At 50.6% G+C, this 23,842-nt stretch overlaps 1 protein-coding gene across 1 annotated transcript; it reads left to right on the forward strand.

Moving 5' to 3' along the window:
- Positions 1-9,147: 9,147 nt before the first annotated feature.
- On the forward strand, positions 9,148-10,080 carry LOC146583106 (ubl carboxyl-terminal hydrolase 18-like). The gene has a single exon (XM_085279908.1). The coding sequence runs from the start codon at positions 9,148-9,150 to the stop codon at positions 10,078-10,080; it is 933 nt and encodes a 310-aa protein (XP_085136034.1).
- The last annotated feature ends 13,762 nt before the right edge of the window (positions 10,081-23,842 follow it).

The following is a 23,842-nucleotide window of genomic DNA, read 5'->3' on the forward strand; positions in this document are numbered from 1 at the left end:
TACGGCTCTCATTACAAGAGGTATGTAGTCACTTGCAATGTTTAAGTGCAATGGCCTGTATTGCACACTCTTGCCTTTGCTTTGCTTGAACGCTGTCCATTGCACGCCAAAAGTAAGGTTGTCACCTTTCGATCGTACCCCGCTGTGTGACTACTCAAATGTTTTTTCTTGCCATCAGATCCCAAACACGTAAGCGCGACGAGCGGACAAGATGTCGCTCTTCACTGTGAGGGTCTGAGGCGTACCAACGGCAACCTGATCGCATTGTGGACAAAGGAAGGACACGCCGCTGACAGTTACGTGTTTCACGTTTGGAATAAGCGTTTAAGGGAGACCAATCAACACGCAGACTTCCACGGCAGAGTGCGGCTGATGGACCCATCCATGAACAACGGAAACGTTTCTGTGATTGTAAGGAACGTCAGTGTGGCTGACACAGGGTTGTACTCGTGTATGGTTCTGACAGGTGAACTCAGAGACCCCACAAAGCTTGAATGCCTTATCGTCCTCACAGTCACAGAACACGGCGAGTCCACAATGGACGAAGAGCTCACGATCTCAACAGAGATCCCGCTCCATTTCGACCCCACGACCGAAGGACACGGCGAGTCCACAATGCACGGAGAACGCACAGAGATCCCGCGTCATGTCATGCCCACAACAGCAGCACACGGCGTGTCCTCAATGCACGGAGAGCTCACGGTCTCAACAGAGATCCCGCGCCATTTCGACCCCACGACCGAAGGACACGGCGAGTCCACAATGCACGGAGAGCTCACGGTCTCAACAGAGATCCCGCGTCATGTCATGCCCACAACAGCAGCACACGGCGAGTCCGCAATGCACGGAGAACGCACAGAGATCCTGTGTCATGTCATCCCCACAACCGCAGCACACGGCGAGACCACAATGCACGGAGAGCTCACGGTCTCAACAGAGATCCCGCGCAATTTCGACCCCACGACCGAAGGACACGGCGAGTCCACAATGCACGGAGAGCTCACGGTCTCAACAGAGATCCCGCGTCATTTCGACCCCACGACCGAAGGACACGGCGAGTCCACAATGCACGGAGAACGCACAGAGATCCCGCGTCATGTCATCCCCACAACCGCAGGACACAGCGAGTCCGCAATGCACGGAGATGGTGCATATTCGCGTTCTACGCTATCCACACGAGGCTCCGTTGTGATAGCCTCCCTGAGCATGTTGACGTTCATCCTGGCGGTCTAATGTTTTTGCAAATGTAACATAATATAGGCTTGCTACAGGAGCAGCTTGCTTGAAAGTATGGCAATTGTGTTATCACCAACCGCAGGACACAGCGAGTCCGCAATGCTTTCCTTTTGTTGTGTCACACCAGAGAAGAGTTACAACAAGGGGGCGAAATGGTCCGTGTGCAGGGCGAAGTGTATTACAGGTGAACGATAGACTGTGTGAACCTTTTGTTGTTGTAGAGTATAGGAACCACACTGCCTAATTCATATGTCACATCGAAATAAAACGCTCGTTGAGCACATCGGTCGGTCTTGTTGTGTGGTTTTTTTTTTTGTTTGGTTTTTTTTTTTTTGCTTGTGTGTCTGACTGTAGGTCGGGGATCCGACTCACCTAGGTCGGGGATCCGAACTACCTAGGTCGGGGTTGGGGAGGGGAGGGGGAGTATTTTATTAAGACTCATATAGTCCGAACGGCACAGACAGTAATAGGAGCCACAAGTATCACACGTTAACAATAACCTCGGTGAATCGACAGCGAACGATATGGCAACGTTACGCCTTTCGTGCTTTTGGATGTTGCTGTGCGCCTTGTCCCTAGCTACGGCTCTCAACACAACAGGTATGTAGTCACTTGCAACGTTTAATGGCCTGCATTGCACACTCTTGCCTTTGCTTTACTGTCCATTGCACGCCCAAAGTAAGGTTGTCACCTTTCGATCGTACCCCGCTGTGTGACTACTCGAATGTTTTTTTTTCTTGCCATCAGATCCCAAAAACGTAAGCGCGACGAGCGGACAAGATGTCGCTCTTCACTGTGAGGGTCTGAGGCGTACCAACGACAACCTGATCGCATTGTGGACGAAGGAAGGATACACCGATGACAGATACGTGTTTCACGTTTGGAATAAGCGTTTAAATGAGACCAAGCAACACGCAAAGGAGACCAAGCAACACGCAGACTTCCACGGCAGAGTGCGGCTGATGGACCCATCCATGAACAACGGAAACGTTTCTGTGATTGTAAGGAACGTCAGTGTGGCTGACACAGGGTTGTACTCGTGTACGGTTCGGACAGGTGAATCCAGAGACCCCACAGAGCTTGAATGCCTTATCGTCCTCACAGTCACAGAACACGGCGAGTCCACAATGGACGAAGAGCTCACGGTCTCAACAGAGATCCCGTGGTATTTCGACACCACGACCGCAGCACACGGCGAGACCACAATGCACGGAGATGGTGCATATTCGCGTTCTACGCTATCCACACGAGGCTCCGTTGTGATAGCCTCCCTGAGCATGTTGGCGTTCATCCTGGCGGTCTAATGTTTTTTGCAAATGTAACATAATATAGGCTTGCTACAGGAGCAGCTTGCTTGAAAGTATGACAATTGTGTTATCACCATTCATTCTGTATCATGTGTTTAACGCATACTATTTGGAAATAAACAGTATTATGTGTTTTTTGTGCTCCCACGATCACTGTGTTCTGTGTCAGTCGGTCGACGTACCCCCTTATTCTCACAAACACACTGGGGGGAGGGGGGGGGTCCATAGCTACATTACCCGGCCGACCTGGCTACATTACTCGGCCGACCTGGCTACATTACCCGGCCGACCCGGAGTATAAGACAATCCACCCAAGAAACAAAGTCTCATCCAACACAGCTTCTCGAGTTACACCTCGTACACAAGCTATGGCTGTGCACCATTACCTGACCATCTGGAACCTTGGACATTTGTGCGATCGGTTTAAAAACACGTCTTTCGCGACCTTCTTGGGCATGACGCGTCACCACGCTCTGCATCAATACGGTGAAGAATTTGCCGATCGCCATCAAAGATTGTGTAACCAACTTAGAAGCGTGTTGTATTCAAAACGACTTATGGATACAACGCACGAGAACTCTTTGCAAGCGTGGAACAAAGTCCAGGGCCGGACGACTGAGGCTACCTGCATTGAGACTACGTCTGCACTGGCTCAAGGGACAGGGGGCTATCCCACAGAAGGGGTCGTTTCACCCATGGCGCAGCTTGCCGTGTCGCCAGTGCCACCCAGAGCTCCGGTTAAAAGTCGTCTCGGGCTGAGACGTCGAGACCGGTCCGATTTGAAGCGTGCGGGCGGCAAGGACCGTATTCGCAGAAACCTGTCGTACGAGTTTGAAGCTGTGAATATGTACTATACGCCACGCAGGAATAAGCAGTACACCTCGAAGGGGACTCGGGTTCCTGTCAAAGCCAGACTGGGAGCCCCAGTGAAACTTCGTGAACCAAGTATGTCTCACCGATGTGTGAGACGAAGACTTGAGTTGAGAAGAAGACTGGACTTTACTTGTACAATGCAAGACAACTAATGTATGAAGATATTGTAACAAGTGCATATGACAGTTATTTGACTGACAACAAATGTACGACGATATTGTACCAACTGCGGCACGTAATAAAAATTTTTTATTGTCAACATTTAAACAGCAGTGCGATTCTGTTTGTTAGTGTTCGAGTAAACATTGGGTCAAATGATTCACACATACATAAAGAAAAGATTTTATATATTTTATTCAGCAATACCATCAAAAATAGTGACTGTTAAACAGAGACGCGTAGATACATGCAGCAGGTACAAATGGGAGGCATCGAGATACCAAACGCAGCCTCAACGCACGACCCAGAGACAAGCACAGTAGTATTATTATGAATCACAGCATCTCCAAATAGGACGCTTGCAGTCCCTTGCAGGCCGTGTAACACTGTCTACAGTCACTTCTCTGCGCTGGCTGTGTCGATCCGCTAGTAAAACAGTGGTCTGTTGTTGGGCGATCCTGCACTGTGCTTGTAGAAACAGTCCGGCCCAAACACACAGTTGCCTTTGAGAAAATATTTGCATGTTATTTTGGACAGAATACTCGTCTTGTAGAGGCTGATGATCTCGTTCTTTTCGTCCTGATCTGTCACCCAGCATTTAGACGGTATGAAGTAAAAGGACACAGTCCGACATTCAGGGCATCCCTTCGCCGCGTTGTATGACACAACATCTGTCTTTCTTCTCCAGGTTCGTATACAGTGCAGGCAGAAGCAATGTTGGCAGTTTGGTAAGATGGCAAAGACGCGCTCCGAGGGATTCTGTTTGGTAAGTATGACGTCCATGCACACACCACATGTTCTGGCCAGGCTTTCGTGTACGTGGTGCTCAGACTTGACATACATTCCTTCACTGAAACGACCAACCTCGACCTTATTTCCTTGCAAAGCCATAGTTGTTTGACATTAGAGCTGCTTCTGTATATATGTGTGTGTGTGTGTGTGTGTGTGTGTGTGTTTGTTATACTGTTCTCTCTGTGTGTGTGTGTGTGCGTGTGTGTGCGTGAGGTAGAGAGAGCTCTAATCGTCATCGCTCTCCGCGGCGGACCGATAAGCTCCTCCGGAGCGACGCTGCACGTGGGGTCGTTTCCCAACAATAGCACAGGGCTTCTTTGGTGGGATCTCAGGGTTGACCTTGTGCGTCGAGGTGAGTTGTCTGTTACGTTCGGCTGCTGTTTGTTCGTGTGCTAGAGTATGCCGAAGTGGGACGTCGCCGGGGTTATAGAGTTGCTGCTGTCGATGATGTTGTTGCGGTGTAATATCACGGAGCGTCAAGTGTTCCTGAGCATGTGTAGCGGTATACCTCTGTTCGTGTTGATGGGTACTATTCACCTGTGTCATTCCACTAGGTTGAGGCTGTTGCTGCTGGCGCACGCCGGGAACGCTCTGGTGTGCGATCATCATCGGAGGAGCGGAGGGGAAATTCGTGGATGTCACAGATTGCATCCAAGACGTTGGGATGTCCGTAAGATGCAGCGTGTGCTCTTTGTGAACTCTGCCAGCCGAACCGTGCTCCGCTGCGCTGACACAGTAACGGAAAAGGAGATATATGTAATATCTAGCCAGTTTCCTCGCGTCTACTGCAATACACTGAGGGATATCCGGAGGGTGGGATCCAGCGCTCTTATATTCCATCGCATGCAGGGATTCTAAGTCGGATTTCGGGACGTACAACCCATCTACCTTTGTCCACATGTCCCTTAGAAGCTGTAGGCCCATCTGAAGTGTCCTCACATCCCTGAACGAGGCGGCGTGCAGGTAGCCCGTGGCAGGCGAGCCGCTCATCACCAAACACTCAAACAGGTTGGCTGTCGCTGTACCCGAAAACGTGATCTCTCTGCGAGAGTTCATATTTATTTACCTGTCGAGAGAGAGAAAGGACGGAAGATTAATCTGAATTCGCTGTATTTCAACGTCCGACCCGCAGCTCTGCCAATGGCCGCCCCTGCGCGCTCCGGCAGGGGCAAACGATACTGCGACTTGCTTTTGGATCTGGTCGAAAAATACAGTCCGTTTCACGTGAGGACGTTTCGTTATAATGATCTACAAGGGATACTGTCTGTCGTCTCGGAGACCGGCCGAAGTGGATTCGTGCCAGGTCCCAGTTGCGACACGGTGGCCGAACTGGAAAGATATATACGAGAGGAAGATCGGAGCGATGTGCAGCTGTTAGCCATACAGGAGATAGCCGTACAGGAAGAGGTTAAAATCAGCAAGCAAACAAAATACCTCCTGGTGTACATAATAAATGCGATATCCAGTAAGTACAACTCTGTGGTGGTGTTTCTCATGACTAACCCTAAGATTACGGCCCCGTACTCTAAGAATGTCAGCGACCTACTGGACAATACAAACCGGCTGATCAAAACAAACACCAGACGCACTTCGTTCCTACCCACGTTCACCGCGCAACCATACCAACAGATACATCCGAGGATCCAGGGCGATCACCCGATACTCCACGTGCATCGACCACAAAGCTACAGTTCACCCGCGAAAGAAAGAAAGCGCTCCAGCTCGCTAGACAGTTTCCATAGAGAGTACGTCGACGTTGCTGACTGTGAAGCTACTACGGTAAACCCTTGGTCCGTGTACAGCGGACTACCCAGTAACCTGCAGTGTTCCATTGACATTCAGCAGTCAATGCAAGATCCCAGTATGCTGTTGGGCCGAGGCGGGTTCGGCATCATCGTGGAAACCTCCAACGTGCAAGTTGCAAAAGTTAACATGTTCCCAGAAATGGCAGACTGGAGCCTGCCGTTTATAGAGGATCAGTTTTACCGATACGCGCACATCGCCACTCAAGTGGAAGAAATCGCCATAGGCGTTTCGATGAAGCACCCAAACATACTACGTACCTTTGGAGGATATTGGTGCGACATACCGCAGTATCCGTTAGGCGGCAGGGCCGTGATCGTGATGGAGAGAGCCCTATTCTCCTTACAGGAATTCATGGCCAGGATGAACAACCTGCAGAGGCCCGAATCGAGCACCTCCACCGACAGCGCCGTGCACCTGGCGCTGATACCCATTGTGGAATTGGATACATTGAGAGGACTGGAGTACCTACACGCGAGACATGTTCAACACCGAGACCTGACGTACAGAAATATCCTCGTGTGCCATCAACCCAATAGAAAACCGGTGGAGCTGTCGTTTAAGATCAGCGACTTCGGCACAGCCTGCAACTACTCGACTCCAGACCAGCAACGGGGCAATCGAGTGCACACGGCCCCCGAAGTGCTTTGGTGCCTAAATTCCACCACGGCCAGCGATGTGTTCAGCTGGTATTGTGTCATGTGGGAACTGTACACGGGATCCCCGTTGATAGAATACAGGCGTGCTCAGACGCCGTCCGAATTCTGTAAGAAGACCTACGGGGATAGCCTCTCTAAACTCGTCGGCGTGTGCACGCCTTCAGACCCCACGACTGCATTTCAAAGCAACTACATGAAAGCGTACGACGGCGCGACGCTGTACGGCAAGTACGGACACTCTAGGCCCACCACCGCAACCATTGGGCGTACGCTGGGTGAAATGGGCCGCAATATTCGAGACAAAGCTTTCGTTAACATGGGCGTGCTTTGCATCACCTTGTTTCCCCAAGAACGTAGCACGCCCGGCGAGTTGTTGAATTTGAACCGTTACACGTATTTGAACGATGACGTATCACACGCCACCTCGCCGGTTCACGTAATCCCCAGTAATATGCAGGTCGGCCAGTACAGAGCGACGGATGCCATCGTAGCAAACGACTGTGTCCCCGACCAGTTCCGCATACTAGTGCAAGAAAAGAAGCTTGGGGTGTATACACACACGAGCAAAAGGTACTACGGCATAGACTTGATACGCTTATCGCCGGATTTACAACCCAGTCCGTGGTATAGAGAAAAAGAAACAGCGCTGTCCGATTGCGTCAGAAAGGCATGCTCCGAAAAGCGTAGAGCTGGCGAATCGCTGGAAAGTACTCTGGAGACGCTCTGTGCTGCAGATGCCGACCGCGTAGGGGCGTTTCGTCCGTGTGCAAAACGAACACAGGCCGCCGCGCAGCCGGGTGCGGTGCCCGGCTTTCACAATGTCACGGCGGACGCTACCCTTAGCGGCCAACAGCCGAGCGATGAAACGGGGGGGCGAGCGCCTACGGGTGTCGTTGCCGCGGAGGACGCGCTTACCCGGGCACCCTCGGTCCCACAGGTGCCAGCTGCGTACATAGCCGCTGCGGGAAACCGTCAGTCGACTAGGCCGTCTCTCAGTCAACCCAGTCGCGTCAAATGCCTTGTTCGTACTAAGCAGACCAAAGGCGAGTCCGACGTCACCATGGTCATTGTCACGAACCCCACGGAGGACGACGTTGCGTGTTTCCAACGCGACGTCGTGGAAAGAGCATGTCGGCTGACAAAAGAACATCCCTCATTGTTTGCCGGACCTAGGGAATCTGTGTACAAGCAAGCTAAGGCTCATGGGCTATACGTGTTTCAATACGGTCAGTTCTTCAGATCCACCAAGATGATCAACTGGGTGTTGCAACAGGGAGAATCCTTTTATCCGTGCTTGATGCAAGTTCTCTTGACATTGAAAGCTGCCGCCGAGAACAACGTGCTACCTACGAACATGGCAACCGAGCACCTACTACTCGGCCGAGGGGCTGTGATGATCGACATAGTGGGTTATCTGAGCGCTCACTTTCCCCAGCCGGACCATCAACAGTTGCTAGGTGCCCACAGCCCGAGAATTACATCTGTGTGTTTGGAACTACTTAGTAAGCACGAGCCGGGATCTCCCGCTGTGCCATTTCTAGAGAAATGTCAGTCTTCTTTTTCAAATAGCCAAGACATAGAGCGTTTGGTCACAGAGTTGAGCCAGCGGAATGTTGCCAGCGCTATCACAAGAGTTCAGCCCGTTGTGTCATCGCTAGCGCACACGCACTTTACGTTCAGAGAATATTTGTCCGACGTACCAAATTGGGTAGGCTCGAGGGTCGGCGAGGCCAACTTGAATAAATGTACAGCTAAGGTTCTGGTGTGCGGAAACCCGACCCGTCTTCCGTTCACGAGGTTTTCTAAGACCGCGTGCCGCCCGGACTCGGCCCCCGGCGCGGCTGATGCGACACTTCACCACAGCGGACTCGTCAAAGACCTTGTGCGAAACATTGTCTTGAGAGTAAAGGCTAAGGCGCTATGGGATAACGCGCTCGCAGTTACCACTCTGGACTGCACTCAGGGTCTTACTAAGATCACACTAAGACCTAGTGCACTTTCAGGAGTGCCAAGCTTGGACGAGCTGAGGCGAGATATGTTTGAGTCCCTCGATCTACTATGCCTGTACACTCACGACAGGGCAGCGCTATTGGATTGGGCTCCCGTTATGAAAATCACAAAACATGTCACGTTGACTCCCCTGTCAAACTTCAGCTCGTATCACTTCAAGATAATTATACTACTAGTGCATATTGATGCAAAGGAGACTACCAAAGGAGCAATCAAGACACTGGACGAACTGTTTAGGGGTGTGCCACTTTACTGCACGACGGACTATTGAGCATTGTCTGCCGCGCGCAGCACGCAGGATAAACAACATGAGAGGGCTGATCAACGTTGGGTCTCACTGCGCCGTAAACAGTGTATTGCAGTGTCTGTATGTCACAGATGACTTTAGGATCACGCTGACCAGATCTGATGACGACGATGATGATGTTGTTGTTGTCGATGATGTCGACGACGCCGACTGCGATAGAGCCAGCTACAGCACCGTGACGAGCGAACTGACGAGTGTCTTACGGGACATGGACCGTAACACTCCGGGAATGCCGCCGTGCGATCCGAATTCACTTGTGGACGCGCTAATTCGATACAGTGGCATGACATACGAGGTTCAACAAGATGCCGATTCGGTGTTTAAGTGCGTGCTAAACGCACTGGCGGACGACGGCGACCCTCGATGCAAACAAGCATCTGACCTGTGGACTATACGGAAACGACAATCGGCAAAGTGTTCAACGTGTAACGCGGAATGCGTCTCGCACCATGCGGCGAACAACGTGATTGTATATATTGGGGAAAACGAGCCAAGTAAGCTACAGGACTACATGGACGACTACTCTGAGTCCTTTAGAGTGTCCGACTACCACTGTGGCACCTGTCAAGAGGAGACGGAGCTGAACGTCAATACGGATATCACAGAGCTACCCGCGGTCCTGTGTTTCACCCTTGCCAGAGGGCAGCGGTGTGTGCAACGCGGAGAGCTTATGGTCAACGCCAGTGCGATCGACGTACCAGAAGAACTAGACTGTAGCAGGATGTCTGCAACTTCACAGCCTACAAAGTACGAACTGTACGGTATGATAACTCACACAGGCCCCTATGAGTTCGGTCATTACGCAGCCTTTGTGAAAAAGATGTCCAAGTGGTATTTTGTTGACGGCGATGTTGTGAAACAGTGCCCTGTATTACCCTTATCGTACTACAACCTGCCTGCTCATTTGTATATGTTAATGTACAGAAGAATCTAAGTGCACCCCAGCGGGTTGTTGGTTTGTGATTGTACAGTCTGTATGTGTTCACTTTGACGAGATGTATGTCTGTCATGTATATTATTGAATGTGTTATACGGATGCAAAATAAACATGCTATAAAACAAGACAGCGTGTGTAATGTTTATTTGCAACTACAGTCAACAGGCGAAATCCAAACGTATTTATTTTGTATCCACCACAGTTAGGTCAGTCACATGAAAACTCTTACTGTCGGCCCAGTGTTACACGTTGGACAAACCCTGGTAGAACAACCGCAGGTTGCATGGCCACATATCATTATGTACACCCTAGGCTTATTGCACTCTACGCAGACAATGTCCGGCTGGACACTGCTCGTGTCCACCGCACGACAAAAAGTCCATTCCGCTTTGCACAGAAAACACGAGCGCTTCTTCGTCACCCTGACGCCCTGGTCGATGCATGCCGAGCAGCACATGTGTCCGCAGCTCAACATGCACATTGGCTTCCTTTCGTAACAGCAACAACACGCCGGCAGATCAGCCCCGCGAGATCCTGCAGCCGCATCCGAGTCCGAGCGTTCTCCAGCGTCTGCGCCAATCACACCCGGCGGACCACCAGGCCCGTTCGCTTGCAAGCGACCTGGATCCTGGGTAACAAATGTCAACCGGCGTTCATGTTCAAGGTCCGGCGAGGCGAAGCCCTCCCATGGTGATCGATGATGCGGCTCCCGGACTACAGGTTGCATTCGGCCCACACCCACGCTGGGAGCTCCCCTGCATCGAGCCATCTCTTCTGTGGTCAAGGCGTCAGTGTACTTAGGTTGTGTTTTCATAGAGTCCCACACCCACCACGGTACATGCGCCTCCTCGTACCTTACAATACGTGCACCGAATGTAATCGCGGAGTCACTTAAGAGTTCTCCACGGCTGACAAAATAGGGCCAGTTATTGTCAGATACGTCCTGGGCGAAGGCGCTTGCAAGTGATGTCGTTGCGATCGGCTCGTTCGGGGCGTGAGATGTTATCCAGCCTTCAAAACGTGCCTTTAGTCGCAACGAGTATTGCTCGAATTTATCTGCAGGGATCACCGCATGTATCAGAGTTAAAGTCGTTTCAATGATCCTACGATCCAGGGTACGCAGACGCCATTTGCTCACGCGATAACGTCGCACGTATGAACTAACAGGAGGCGCTTGTCTCACATCAGGCCTCCCTCTGCGGACAACGCCGGCGATTATGTGGATCTCTACAGAAGACATGGCTGTATCTGGGATGCCAGCTTCAGCGATACCTTTACCGGCAATGTCAAACACCCCAAAGCAAGCGTTTGTGTGGCCTCTCAGGTTGTGTCGTATAAACCACGGGACAGTTGTATTGTAGGTTTGCGGCCCGTGCCGTAGGTCGGCCGGTGCCGTAGGTCGGCCGGTGCCGTAGCCAGGTCGGCGAGCTTGACACCCCGAGGCACAGTTTAAGTGGACTTCACGCATGAGCACAAATACAGCTACACCGTAGGCTTGAGTTTGACAAGATGGAGCCGATTGCTAACATTTCACACCGTACCATCGTGCGGTACAATGAGACAATCAGGCCTCTGCTCAGCCGTACACATAGCTGTGACCGAAACGCAGCATACAACAGCAGTGCCGTGTACGTGCCTGTTATCCATGGGGTGGTGATGTTACTGGGCTTGTTTGCGAACTCGTACATGTTGCTGATACTTCATTCGAGAAATGGAAGGAGGAAGAGGCCTGCTAACATCGATGTGTATTTTACCCAATTGGGGATCTGTGACATATGCACTCTGCTCACTCTGCCTGTGTGGCTTACCCAAAGTGTGTTACACGGCCGCTGGATATTCGGATACGCAATGTGTAAAGTCTTTAAAGGCCTGACCACGGTATGTGCTAACATCGTAGCTACTACAGTACGTTTGACGTGACACCGTGACTTGGACATGTGTAACACTCACTGTGTTTTCATTTTTTTTTTTGCCCACAGCTCTTTTTCCAGTACGGGGTGTGCCTGTTGGTCTTCGTGAACGTCAACAGATATATGAAGATTGTACACAATAGAGGAATGAGCGCGTCCCGCAGAAGCAGAAGCCTAGTGAGTGCTATATGCGGATGCATACCCGCTGTATCTGCTACGGTGGATATGTTTTACTGGCAGACTATTCGGTTATCCCCAACGTCTCCCGTAATGTTTTGTTACAACGCCATGCCACCTATAATGAAGGACCTCAGTTTTTGGCTTAGGATGACCGTGTCTTTTCTTTTGCCTACAGTTGCTATCATATACTGTAACAGCATGATTGTACACACTGTAAAGAATCACATACAAAATACCGTGCTGGGCAAGCGCGTAACACGCACATACAGAAGGGCGAAGATATTGCCGATGGTCACTGTTGCATCGTTCGTGTGCTGTTGGACACCGTGGCTCGTCAGTGTGCTGTACTTTCGTTCACATAGACATTGCAACGTAGCTACAGTGTTGAACATTTGCACGGGTGTCGGTCATTTATATTGCCTGTCAAACCCTGTGTTGTATATATTCGTCAAGCGAAGGTCCAACGGTACTCTGCGTGCTATGAGCAAAAGTACCAGTTTCTAGCTACCAGGGAAGCGGTGTAATGTGTATATATTTGTGTAAATAAATTCACCGAAAGCTTTATTCTGACTTTTGTCTTGAATCTAATTGCTTTTGAGGTATGTTGGTCTTCTACACATTCCTGTCCTTCTTCTTTGTCCTGCACCGCACACTAGCTAAAAAGAAACAAACTAGATGTGTATAGTAAGGAAGCAGCGACACTTTATTTCATGGAAAGTATATACAACGACAACAACAAGACACTTTATTTCATGGAAAGTATATACAACAACAACAACAACAACAACAACAACATGTACGTGCACACTTCTAATCACAAGATCTGTGTTTCTTGGACGATCCCCGTTTCGATCCGTGAGATCTCTCCCGTTGCGAAGAGTGGTGCGATGGCGTCTGTTTTCTTTTTTGTGAACGTTTACCCTGTGGTGCAGCATGCGAACATTGCGTTGGGTCACTACAATCCTCTCTCTGTCCACCGTGTGTAAGAGGTGTGTGTCTCCGCAACGCAAGCGCCGTTCTACCGTCGTCTGGGTCCCCACGACAAGGCCCCGAGCGTCGATAATCGCTGACCATTGTGATCATGGTCGCAGCGTAATCTCGTTTCAACATGTCGACCGTAAAAATGTCATCTTTGAAAACGTGATTGAACACATCACACGCATCCTTCCACTCCCAATCTTCTTCCAATTCGAAGAGGTAGTCCCTGTCCACTGTATCGTTCGTCAGAAGCACTTGATCCTGATGATACGTAGTCCTAGTTTTGCAAAACGAACTCATGTTCTTAACCGGTACACCCGCGTAGTCTCCGGAATACACCGTCAACCTCGGTCCGTGGAACGTGTGCCGCGGGCCCACGTTGGCTTCTTTGAGGTGGCTTTCGTTGTAAGCCAGATGGGGAGCCTCCTCGCCCAGCGCTTCGAGTAAAACAGCTCCGTAATACAAAGGCGCCGAGCACTGAAACGTCTCGCCGCCCAGCACACATCTGTGGAAGGTTAGCTCGTCCAATGCCTTCACACCGGCTGTAGCTTCCAACACCAGCGAGCGAAGCGGGTCCTCTGTGAAGTCTAGCGTGAATGACAACCTAGGACACTGCGGAGGTCGCTCGTTCGCGTTCTCGTAACACTGACCCATAGCATTCTCCCATTCCTCCTCGTCGGCGCTCTGCTCGTAAGACTCCACCATACCCGAGGTGACTTGAGACCAGAATCCAGCATGAGAATCGGGGGCGTAGGTCGCTAACATGTCATACAGCATTTCAAGGGACAACGTGACAGTGCTCACTTTTTTATTCACCTTCGCCCGACCTCTCTTCACGTGCGAGGGAAGCTGGCTATGGGACAATCTGTACGTGCACAATTTACGCGTCTTCACCTCGCTGTTGACAGCAGACCTAGCCGGCACTTTACACGTCGAACACAACATGAGCATCTCGTGCGCAGTGCCATTGTCGTCCTTGTTGTGCTCCGCCGAGAAAAACATGTCCTCTATCCCCGAAACAGACAGGCTGCCGTTTTTGATAGTCGTCTTGAGTTTCTGTTCGTACACCTGTGTTAAAACGTATCCCAACACCTTACACGCAAACCTTCCCTGCGAGTCGAGGGCGCGAGGACATATATCCGGCAGACAGGCCGCCGTGCACAGTTTGTACACGGCGTTGGTCTCTAAGCATATTTGTCCGAAGGACAGCTTGTTCAGCGCTCGCAGTCTGTTTTCGTTCAGCGTCCTTGTGAACGATTCGCAATCCGGGTAGTCGGCCTTATCGGGAATACGAGTCCAGGGAGGGATCCAAATGTCAAACACAAAATGACAGGCCAGCTTCATCGCCTCCGCGAACACCAGCTGGTTTATGCAGAAAGCAACCCTCCGGCCCACCATCCCCGCGCACTCGATGTGCGTCTCGTAAAACGCGGCGACGCACGCGTCTCTAGCGCTGTCAAACCGGACTCCGAATTGCACGACCTCGGAGTCCGCGATCATCGTAGCAGACTGTATTAGATTCTGTCTGTATAGGCAAAGCGCTGCGATGCGATCCATCTTCCGCTTCTCCACCACATCCCTAATTTGTACAGTGCTTCGAGTGCGACTGACCTCTTTAGGATGTTCAGATTCCATTATCAGACACCTGTCCGCCCAGGCGTCGCTCATGAACCCCATGGTGTTTGTGTTCCACACAAACCCGCAGTTGTGAACAGCTTGGAACTTCACCGTGGCAATTTTGCCTGTCATGGGGTCTTTGGTCACGACGTCGCTTTCTAGGGTGCTGGTGTCCAACAGATTTTTGAACGTGTTGGGGATGACGTTTGATTCTCTGTCGATCGATTTGGTGTTTTTCTCGTGTGTTATGTGAGCGTCGTCTATCATCACCACACAAGCGTTCCTCTTCTGCTTGTACTTGAAGGCCTGCATCGTGAACGAAGTTAGCCTCTCGATGCAATTCCTCACCGCGCGAAATTGATGCTCCAGCACGTTGTTAGCGTAACTTTTACCTTCCCCGGGACCGGTGATGTTCAACAGCATGATACGTTCGATGGTGTATCTGGGTGCGGTGTTTGTTATGATGTAATTAAAGGTGGTCGACGCTTGAAACAGTCTAGTTATTGCCAAGGTGTCACAGAACAGGTGTTTAACCACTGCCGCGTCGTACACCTTTACGCTGGCGTACTCCCGTTGGCCGTCGTCGCAGACTGTCCTGCATAGCTGTGAATGTATGTCCGGCAGGTGGTGTCCGAGAGACAAAGATGCGTTGCCTCGACTCCCATCTACAACTTCGTGTAAACCCATGTATATTGCATCTCGTTCGCCAAAGTGCCGTCTTGTCAAGATTGTAAAGACCATATCCGCTATGAGCTCAAACTGATCCCTGTCACCGTACTCCTGTTTCATTTCTTTGCTCATACGCTCGACTTTACCCAACTGTGGGAACAAGTGTGCAAAACAGTAGCTGTGATCGTTTTTGCTTGTGACAAATGGGTGCGTTTCTGCGTGATTGTAGTAGCAGGCATACGCCGCGTAACATTGTCCTCGGCACGGCATGTTGTCGCCACTCCCGCGGCTACAGTCGCAGCGTCCGCTGTCTAACATGCGCGCGAGATGTAGAGTTCTGCGCTGGGTGCGTATTTTGCGCAACCCGACATCCACGACACTCCTGTTCACCGGTACGTGTTTGTGAAGCATGCTTCGAGTGAACAAGTCTGGGGTGTCAGAATCTATGAGGCTGTCCAGGGTGTATCTAAACACAATCAGTCCTCGCGAGTCGACTCGCGATTGCGATCCCCGTGCCAGATCGCGGGTGAAGGCCTTGAGTTTCTCCACGTGTGTCACATCGCCAGGCACATCTGGATTATATGTTGACATGACGCTTTGTTCGAGCCACCGCGTTGGTCCTAAACTAGCCATCAGTGCTCTGAACAACGTCTGGCCTTCGCCTCGCAGGCAAATGTCCGTCATCGTAGATATCGATGTCTCGAGGGTCTTAAGCTTCAAACGAGTTATGCTCTGCGGCAACACCACTGCAGTTTTCCCAGACTGACACACCGGTGTGTACAAAGATCCCTGTAATTCTTTAACTGTTTTCTTGTCCAACTGTTTAGAGTTCAACGCGTCCGAGACAATGTCCACCCAATGGAATATGGCTGACAATTCAGCTTTCTCATCCTTCATCGCTACCATTGCATTGTTTAGCGAGGAGAGTTTCTTCCTGACCAGCTGCAGTCTCATGAAGGCGCTGAAGGCTTGTTTGTGCAGCTCCTCGTCGTCGTCGTCCTCGTCGTCCTCGTCGTCCGATTGCACATCGGCCACGTCGTCCTGGCCAAACACGTCTATACCAGCGTCCATGTCAAGTAGATCCAGTAGATAATTACTAGGTGTGTATCCCACCTGCGAGGAGTCGGGTTGCACTTGCGTACTGCCGTCTCCACTTGATACTTCGTTGTCATTGTCCATATTTAGAATAAAACAAAACAATCTTCCGTGAGCGTTATCCTCTCGGATAGGTGGCGACATGGACACGAAGTCCGGGTCCTCTAGTGTGACTTGAAGCACTGTACCTTTGCAACAATACGTGAGATATAGAAGCAGTTGGAACGTAGCTCTATCGGCGGTGGACAACGCAGAGAAGGACAGTTCGTCCGACGGACTGTCGTGTACGACATCATTGGAAACCGATAGAAATAAAGCTTTCCTTTTCCGGGGCACAGTGACATTGTCAATCACAGCAGTGTCCCTGTCAATATCAGGCAGGTAACATTGTCCAGTACTAAGCACGACCTTGGGCCTGTCGACCATGATATCGGAATGTACCGATAAAACTAACTAACTAGCTGCTGCTACTACTACTACTACTACTACTACTACTACTACTACTACTACTACTACTACTACTACACAGTATGGACCATTGCCATCTTGTAAATATTACTCGTAGTCCTGGCTGCGTGCAGTAGCTAGGAACTTCACCAGTAAGATGCGTGAGTGACTAGATTTTGTGGCTTCACAGCTATGATTCTATCAGTCATGTTCTTGGTTGTCTACGAGGTTTATTGGTCTAACAGGGTATTGGTTAACAGAATTATACAACAACACAACGGGTTGGGAAGGTTGTGCTACAGGTCGGGGGCTTTGGTGCTACAGGTCGGGAAGGTTGGAACTGTAGGTCGGGAAGGTTGGAACTGCAGGTCGGGAACGATGGAACTGCAGGTCGGGAACGATGGAACTACAGGTCGGGAGCTTTGGAACTACAGGTCGGGAAGGTTGGAACTGTAGGTCGGGAAGGTTGGAACTCTAGGTCGGGAACGATGGAACTACAGGTCGGGAGCGATGGAACTACAGGTCGGGAGCTTTGGAACTACAGGTCGGGAACGATGGAACTACAGGTCGGGAGCTTTGGAACTACAGGTCGGGAAGGTTGGAACTGTAGGTCGGGAACGATGGAACTGCAGGTCGGGAACGATGGAACTACAGGTCGGGAGCTTTGGAACTACAGGTCGGGAGCTTTGGAACTACAGGTCGGGAAGGTTGGAACTGTAGGTCGGGAACGATGGAACTGCAGGTCGGGAACGATGGAACTACAGGTCGGGAACGATGGAACTGCAGGTCGGGAACGATGGAACTACAGGTCGGGAGCTTTGGAACTACAGGTCGGGAAGGTTGGAACTGTAGGTCGGGAAGGTTGGAACTGTAGGTCGGGAACGATGGAACTACAGGTCGGGAGCTTTGGAACTACAGGTCGGGAACGATGGAACTGCAGGTCGGGAACGATGGAACTACAGGTCGGGAGCTTTGGAACTACAGGTCGGGAAGGTTGGAACTGTAGGTCGGGAAGGTTGGAACTGTAGGTCGGGAACGATGGAACTACAGGTCGGGAGCTTTGGAACTACAGGTCGGGAACGATGGAACTGCAGGTCGGGAACGATGGAACTACAGGTCGGGAGCTTTGGAACTACAGGTCGGGAAGGTTGGAACTGTAGGTCGGGAAGGTTGGAACTGTAGGTCGGGAACGATGGAACTACAGGTCGGGAGCTTTGGAACTACAGGTCGGGAACGATGGAACTGCAGGTCGGGAGCTTTGGAACTACAGGTCGGGCACTTTGCAATTGGTGTACTGTGAACATAATACAACTTTCACAAGTAGTCGTCTCTTGTGTGTTTTACATAGTGTTATGGAATATAGTTCTCAGGGTAGGGTGTAACACTCGTGCATTTTGACCACCAGATTACTCTAAGCTATGTGTTGATGTTCCAGGAACAACATAATTTGGACCTGTGTATTCTCCGGAAGGCGTTGTGCATCCAAAGAGAAATACAGATCCTTAGTTTATGTGTGCACACCGTGCTTAAGAGGATCTCAGCTCGTTTTCACTAGGGAACATGGCAGAGTACTATGCACCATACCAATGGCGTCAAGAAAACGACAGCGAACGGTGTGGACCCGTACGACCACCAGGAATATCCTCTGTTTTTCGGAACGTGCAGCGGCGACGAGAATACGAGAATAATAAGACACATCGCATATACAACAATGAAAGCCGACCATGCGGTCCCACGAGCTCAGGTTTGAGAGAATCGACAACTGTGAATCGCACCCATTCACGGCAGGAATACTACACCCCAGCTAAACAGAGACGATACAACGTGGAAAGCAACCAAACCGTTTCGTCTAGATACCAAGGGCAACAACCACAAGAAAAGCACCGTCAGCGCCTTACGTCCCGGGATACCAATACCACACCTATGTCAAATTCTAGGACTGGGTATAAACAGAAGCGTCTGGATGTCACACCAAGTCGCTTAAACAATAAGCTCGCGGGACAAGACAGGAATCGGAGCAATAGGCAGAAGGACACCTCATACCTACCCGCTAAGGCTGCTCAACCACATCACGACAAACCAAAGCCTCTCCGGGTTAAAGGAAAGCCCATCACCTTACAACGTGCGCCTCTCAGTTCTACTGGGCGCGATGCACAAGACATCAGACGCCGCGCTATCGGCCAAGAGCAGCCTCGCAGTTCACACACTGTGCCCACCCAACCGTCTCAATCGACGAGACAACCGAGTCCGAAGCAAACGCCACCGCGAGTGAAAAGGAACAACAGTGTGAAAAGACCGTGGAGGAATGCTAAACTCACTCGCACCCCCGACTCAGAAGACTGCGACTCTGACGAAGACAACAATGCCGGGTTGACACGCAGCACGGAGTATAATTATGGAGCTGCGCCTCAGGAGGAAGAGAACACAGAGATCCAAAGACACTCTTTGACGAACGGCCGAGCACTCCAGGAGGGCAATGCCGATGATGCCTCATCATCCGATTCCAGTGCGAGTGATGCAGAATCGCATCACTCCGGGTCGTCCGGCTCGAGTTCATCTGGATCGAGCGCGACGCCGTCTGCTTCGTCGTCATCGGACTCATCGGACTCATCGGACTCGGAAGACGAGGTGGCATTACCCGAAGAACATAAATCAAACAGTCAGCGCGCAGCCTCCACGAAAAAGGCCAGTCTTACTACCGCCGCTGTTGCAGCCACCAAAGGGTCTTCTCCAACCGTGGCAACGACATCAAGACAGGTTCATGGTATTGGAAAAGGATCATCTGGGACACGTACGCGGGAGCATGTCGGCGTCTTGCCGCGCAAACAAATGTCTAATCAACGCAACACCCACCGCAAGCCTCAAAGCGGCAGCAACAGCGCACTCGCTTCAGAGCAGAGCACACGGCCAACCATCACGACCCAAACTAAGGTCACATCTCCAGCAAAACCAGGTGAAACGCACAGCCGTTCCACTCCTCCTGGCCCTCGAACGGCGATGCAAACGCCGCACCACAAGCATAGGGCTCGCGGGCAGGCAGCGAGAACGACTCCTCAATGGAAACGCAAGCCTGGTGTCGTGAACGGTCAGGAAGTACCCAATGGTGAAAAACCCAAGCTTGATACACAACAAACAACGCCAGACCTTCGTGTTTTATCCAACAACCAGGCGCAAGATATTAAATGTCGGTGGGTCGCCTCAGTACAAGTAGAAGAATCCAGCCAAAAGGCCGCTGAGGCAGCCCTAAAGGAAATCAGTTCGAATCTGCGCTCCCCCGCCAAGCCTATGGAAGCGGAGCCCCTAGAAACAATCGAAACAATCGAAACAACTGACGCGTGCCGGCATCTGACATCCATTACCGAGCCTAGAGAAGAGGAAACAATCGAAACAATCGAAACAACCGACGCGTGCCGGCATCTGGCATCCATTACCGAGCCTAGAGAAGAGGAAACAATCGAAACAAGCGACGCGTGCCGGCATCTGGCATCCATTACCGAGCCTAGAGAAGAGGAGCCCCTATGCCCGACCGAAGCAAGCTCACAGTTGTTGCCCTTTGATGACTCCGATTCTACTGTGGCCGTGGTGAGCCTACAGTGTATGAGAGACATGTGTAACACTACTATAAAGAAGAACACAAGCGACGAGCCCGCAGAACAGCCGCCGCAAGACGAGGTGCCAAAATACCAAAACCACAGCGAGTTGCCTCACGAGTCGCCTGACGAAACCGTCGACGATATCCTTCGGTACCTAGATGTTGTACCGGCCCCAGCGACAGCAGACAATGTTGTTTTATATCAGGGTGCAATGCAACAACAACACAGCACCAGCCCAAGATTAATTGGCAGCAAGAGAAGCAGGGAGACAACCGAGGTTCCTGCGGCAAGGTAAGTGTACTATATCATCTACATGGCGAGGGTCCCACAGTCTGTGTGTACATCGCCAATCGTCTTTCTAAAGCACTCACATCTAATTTGTACACTGTGTTTGTGTACAAAATAGGTTCGCGGACATGGAGACAGCCCAAGAGTCTGCAGATTACGTGAATGCATTCAATGGTGACGACGACCTTGGGTTTGCCCCGGCGAGATTGTGGACGGACAATGGCAACAGAAGCAACAATGAGCAAAACGTACCAAATCCCAACTATGTGTTGTCATCGACATCATCACATAACGGAGAAGCCGTCACAGGCCATGGGTACTATAGCAACTCTAGTGTTTCAGATCGCAAAGACGATCTGAGCTATACCGAAGAACACGCGATGGTAGCACACGCAGCAGATACATTATCCTGCGAACGCGTGTCGCCTGTTAGTACGCCAGCTGTAGCTCCGCCGCAGCCGCCGACACTGCACGTAAACCCAGAAGACGGAGAATACCGCGAAGCACTCAAGTCTATACTAGAGATAGTTTCCAACGCTGTGAAATGTACAGTGTGTCAATGTGCATTTAACGCCACTGTGCTCTGTGTCGACTACACGATTAAGCTAAACAGACCCCTGCAGTGTGCCTGCGGGTGTGTCATATGCTCTGTGTGCTACACGAAACACAAAGGGTGTGCCATACACAAAGTGCAGTCGAGGCGCGCTATTGTCAATGTCACTGTCAACCAGCTAGCTAGCGTGGCACACGTGCAGTGGAATCTAGAGCTAGACCAAACGGCTGCTTTCAGGACCGAAGGGGACGAAGGTGTGCGTACGATCATGCATCTGCATTGCAGTGCTCCGACTGTGGACGAACTGAGAAATGGTTGGTTCTGCGCACACACACACACACACACACACACACACACACACACACACACACACACACACACACACACACACTGCATGGTTTCACAAGAGCACACTACGCTCACTTGAACATTTTTTTTTGTCTTCCAGCTTTCGAGAGATTAATCAACAACCGAGACGAGATGGCTTTCAAGTACTGGCTGAACTCGCCCATGCCGGAGGCGATGGCCTACAGATTTGTGTGCATGCCGCACATTCCGGGCTTTTGGGATCACATCGCCATGGGTTGCCACACGCCTAACACGCAACTCATGTTGTCGCCCGATGTGTACACGCCACAACTGTTCGATGTGAACATGGGCGGTCTGCATTTCCACTGGTGCTGTTTTGTGTTTGTTGACCAGACTATACTGGCCGTGTGGTGCTCAGGGCAAACCAACACTGGTTTGGCAGAAGTTCTGCCTATCACAGACAGAAGGGACCAGAGAGTACGCCAGTTGACGTCGTCTAATGCGTTCAACTCTATGCTATATTATCTACACAGATGGATCCGCGTACACTACGGTAAAGGTGATGCGGATGTCGTTGAGGTTGTGTTTGACTGTATGCCTTCCGAGAGCTCAACCTTTGCGCATTTCATCTCTATGCTGGCAGCTAAAAGTTTAGCCTTGTCCGTGTTCTCGCCTGCGATTACACAACGCAGGGCGCAGACAGATTTGCATTACACCATCGACCACAGATACCCAGAGCAACTATTCAGTCAACCTCCAAATGATTTTGACGGGGGTGTCAAAATTGACATCAGACAAGAGTTTGGATGTCACCACGACGTGGAAATACAATCGAAGCTTTACTTTACTTCTAACGACCACAGGGTATACACTTGACACTTTCGTGTAACATAAGTGTTGTAAAACCATGAAGCTAAGTCTTTCTCACTGTACTTTTATATTTATATTTATATTTATATTTATATATATATTTATTCGTGTTTTTATATGGTTTTTGATATACATGCACAACATGTGTTGTAAACCATAAAGTCTTTCTTACCAATGTGTATCTGGTATAATTGATGAAGACAAATGCTACACTGAAGGGAATGTTTCTCGCCATAAAGTCTTTCTTACCAATGTGTATCTGGTATAATTGATGAAGACAAATGCTACACTGAAGGGAATGTGTCTCGCCATAAAGTCTTTCTTACCAATGTGTATCTGGTATAATATATGAAGACAAATGCTACACTGAAGGGAATGTGTCTCGCCATAAAGTCTTTCTTACCAATGTGTATCTGGTATAATTGATGAAGACAAATGCTACACTGAAGGGAATGTGTCTCGCTTGGTGCCTAAAGCGTTATGTGCAAAAACGCGCATGCTACTGGTATTGTGTCTCTTATTGTAATCGCTGTTGTTTATATACACATGTATATAGTACATTCTGGTTTGCTGTGTAATCAAAGCGTAATCTACAAACGGGTGAGTTTGCCCATGGCAAGACAAATAAAATGACGATAATATCAATAAACAGTTACTCTGAACTTCAACAAAACATCACGTCTCCTGTCGTCTGTACAACAAGCAACTGCTGTAGCCCCGACAGCTCCGTGCTGCAGGCGGGCTCTGTGCTACAGGTCGGCGGGCTCCGTGCTGCAGGTCGGCGGGCTCCGTGCTGCAGGTCGGCGGGCTCCGTGCTGTAGCCCGGACAGCTCAAAGCAGGCTTTATGTTGCATCTGAATTCAGTGTAGCTTCACAGCAGTCAGAACTCCTTCTCGTGTTCTGACATGGAACTATCATGGCATTTCCGCATATCTTATTACCTGAACAAAGAACCGTCCGCTTTTCAGTGGTTGGTGAAAACGCTCAGCGAAGACACTGAGTTCGTGTACGAAACCCGACAACATCAAGAGATCAAACGCGTCTTGGAGAAATACAACAAGACCGACGGGCACCCGGAGTGTCTGATCGTACTCCTTTGTCGGCATTTATGCTGCGATGTGACGAGAGAAACAATCGAAGCTTCGTTCCGAGCTATGAATCCCGACGCGCTGACAAACGACAAGCATTACAATGCGACATGTCCAACCCAACTGGTTCTGGAGGACGTCGACCACGTTCACGCCCAGCGC

The sequence above is a fragment of the Mchenga conophoros genome, linkage group LG1, assembly GCF_057382185.1.
Source record: "Mchenga conophoros isolate Kocher_MC1m ecotype Shallow Benthic linkage group LG1, M_conophoros_male_GT1.1, whole genome shotgun sequence".
NCBI lineage: Eukaryota > Metazoa > Chordata > Actinopteri > Cichliformes > Cichlidae > Mchenga > Mchenga conophoros.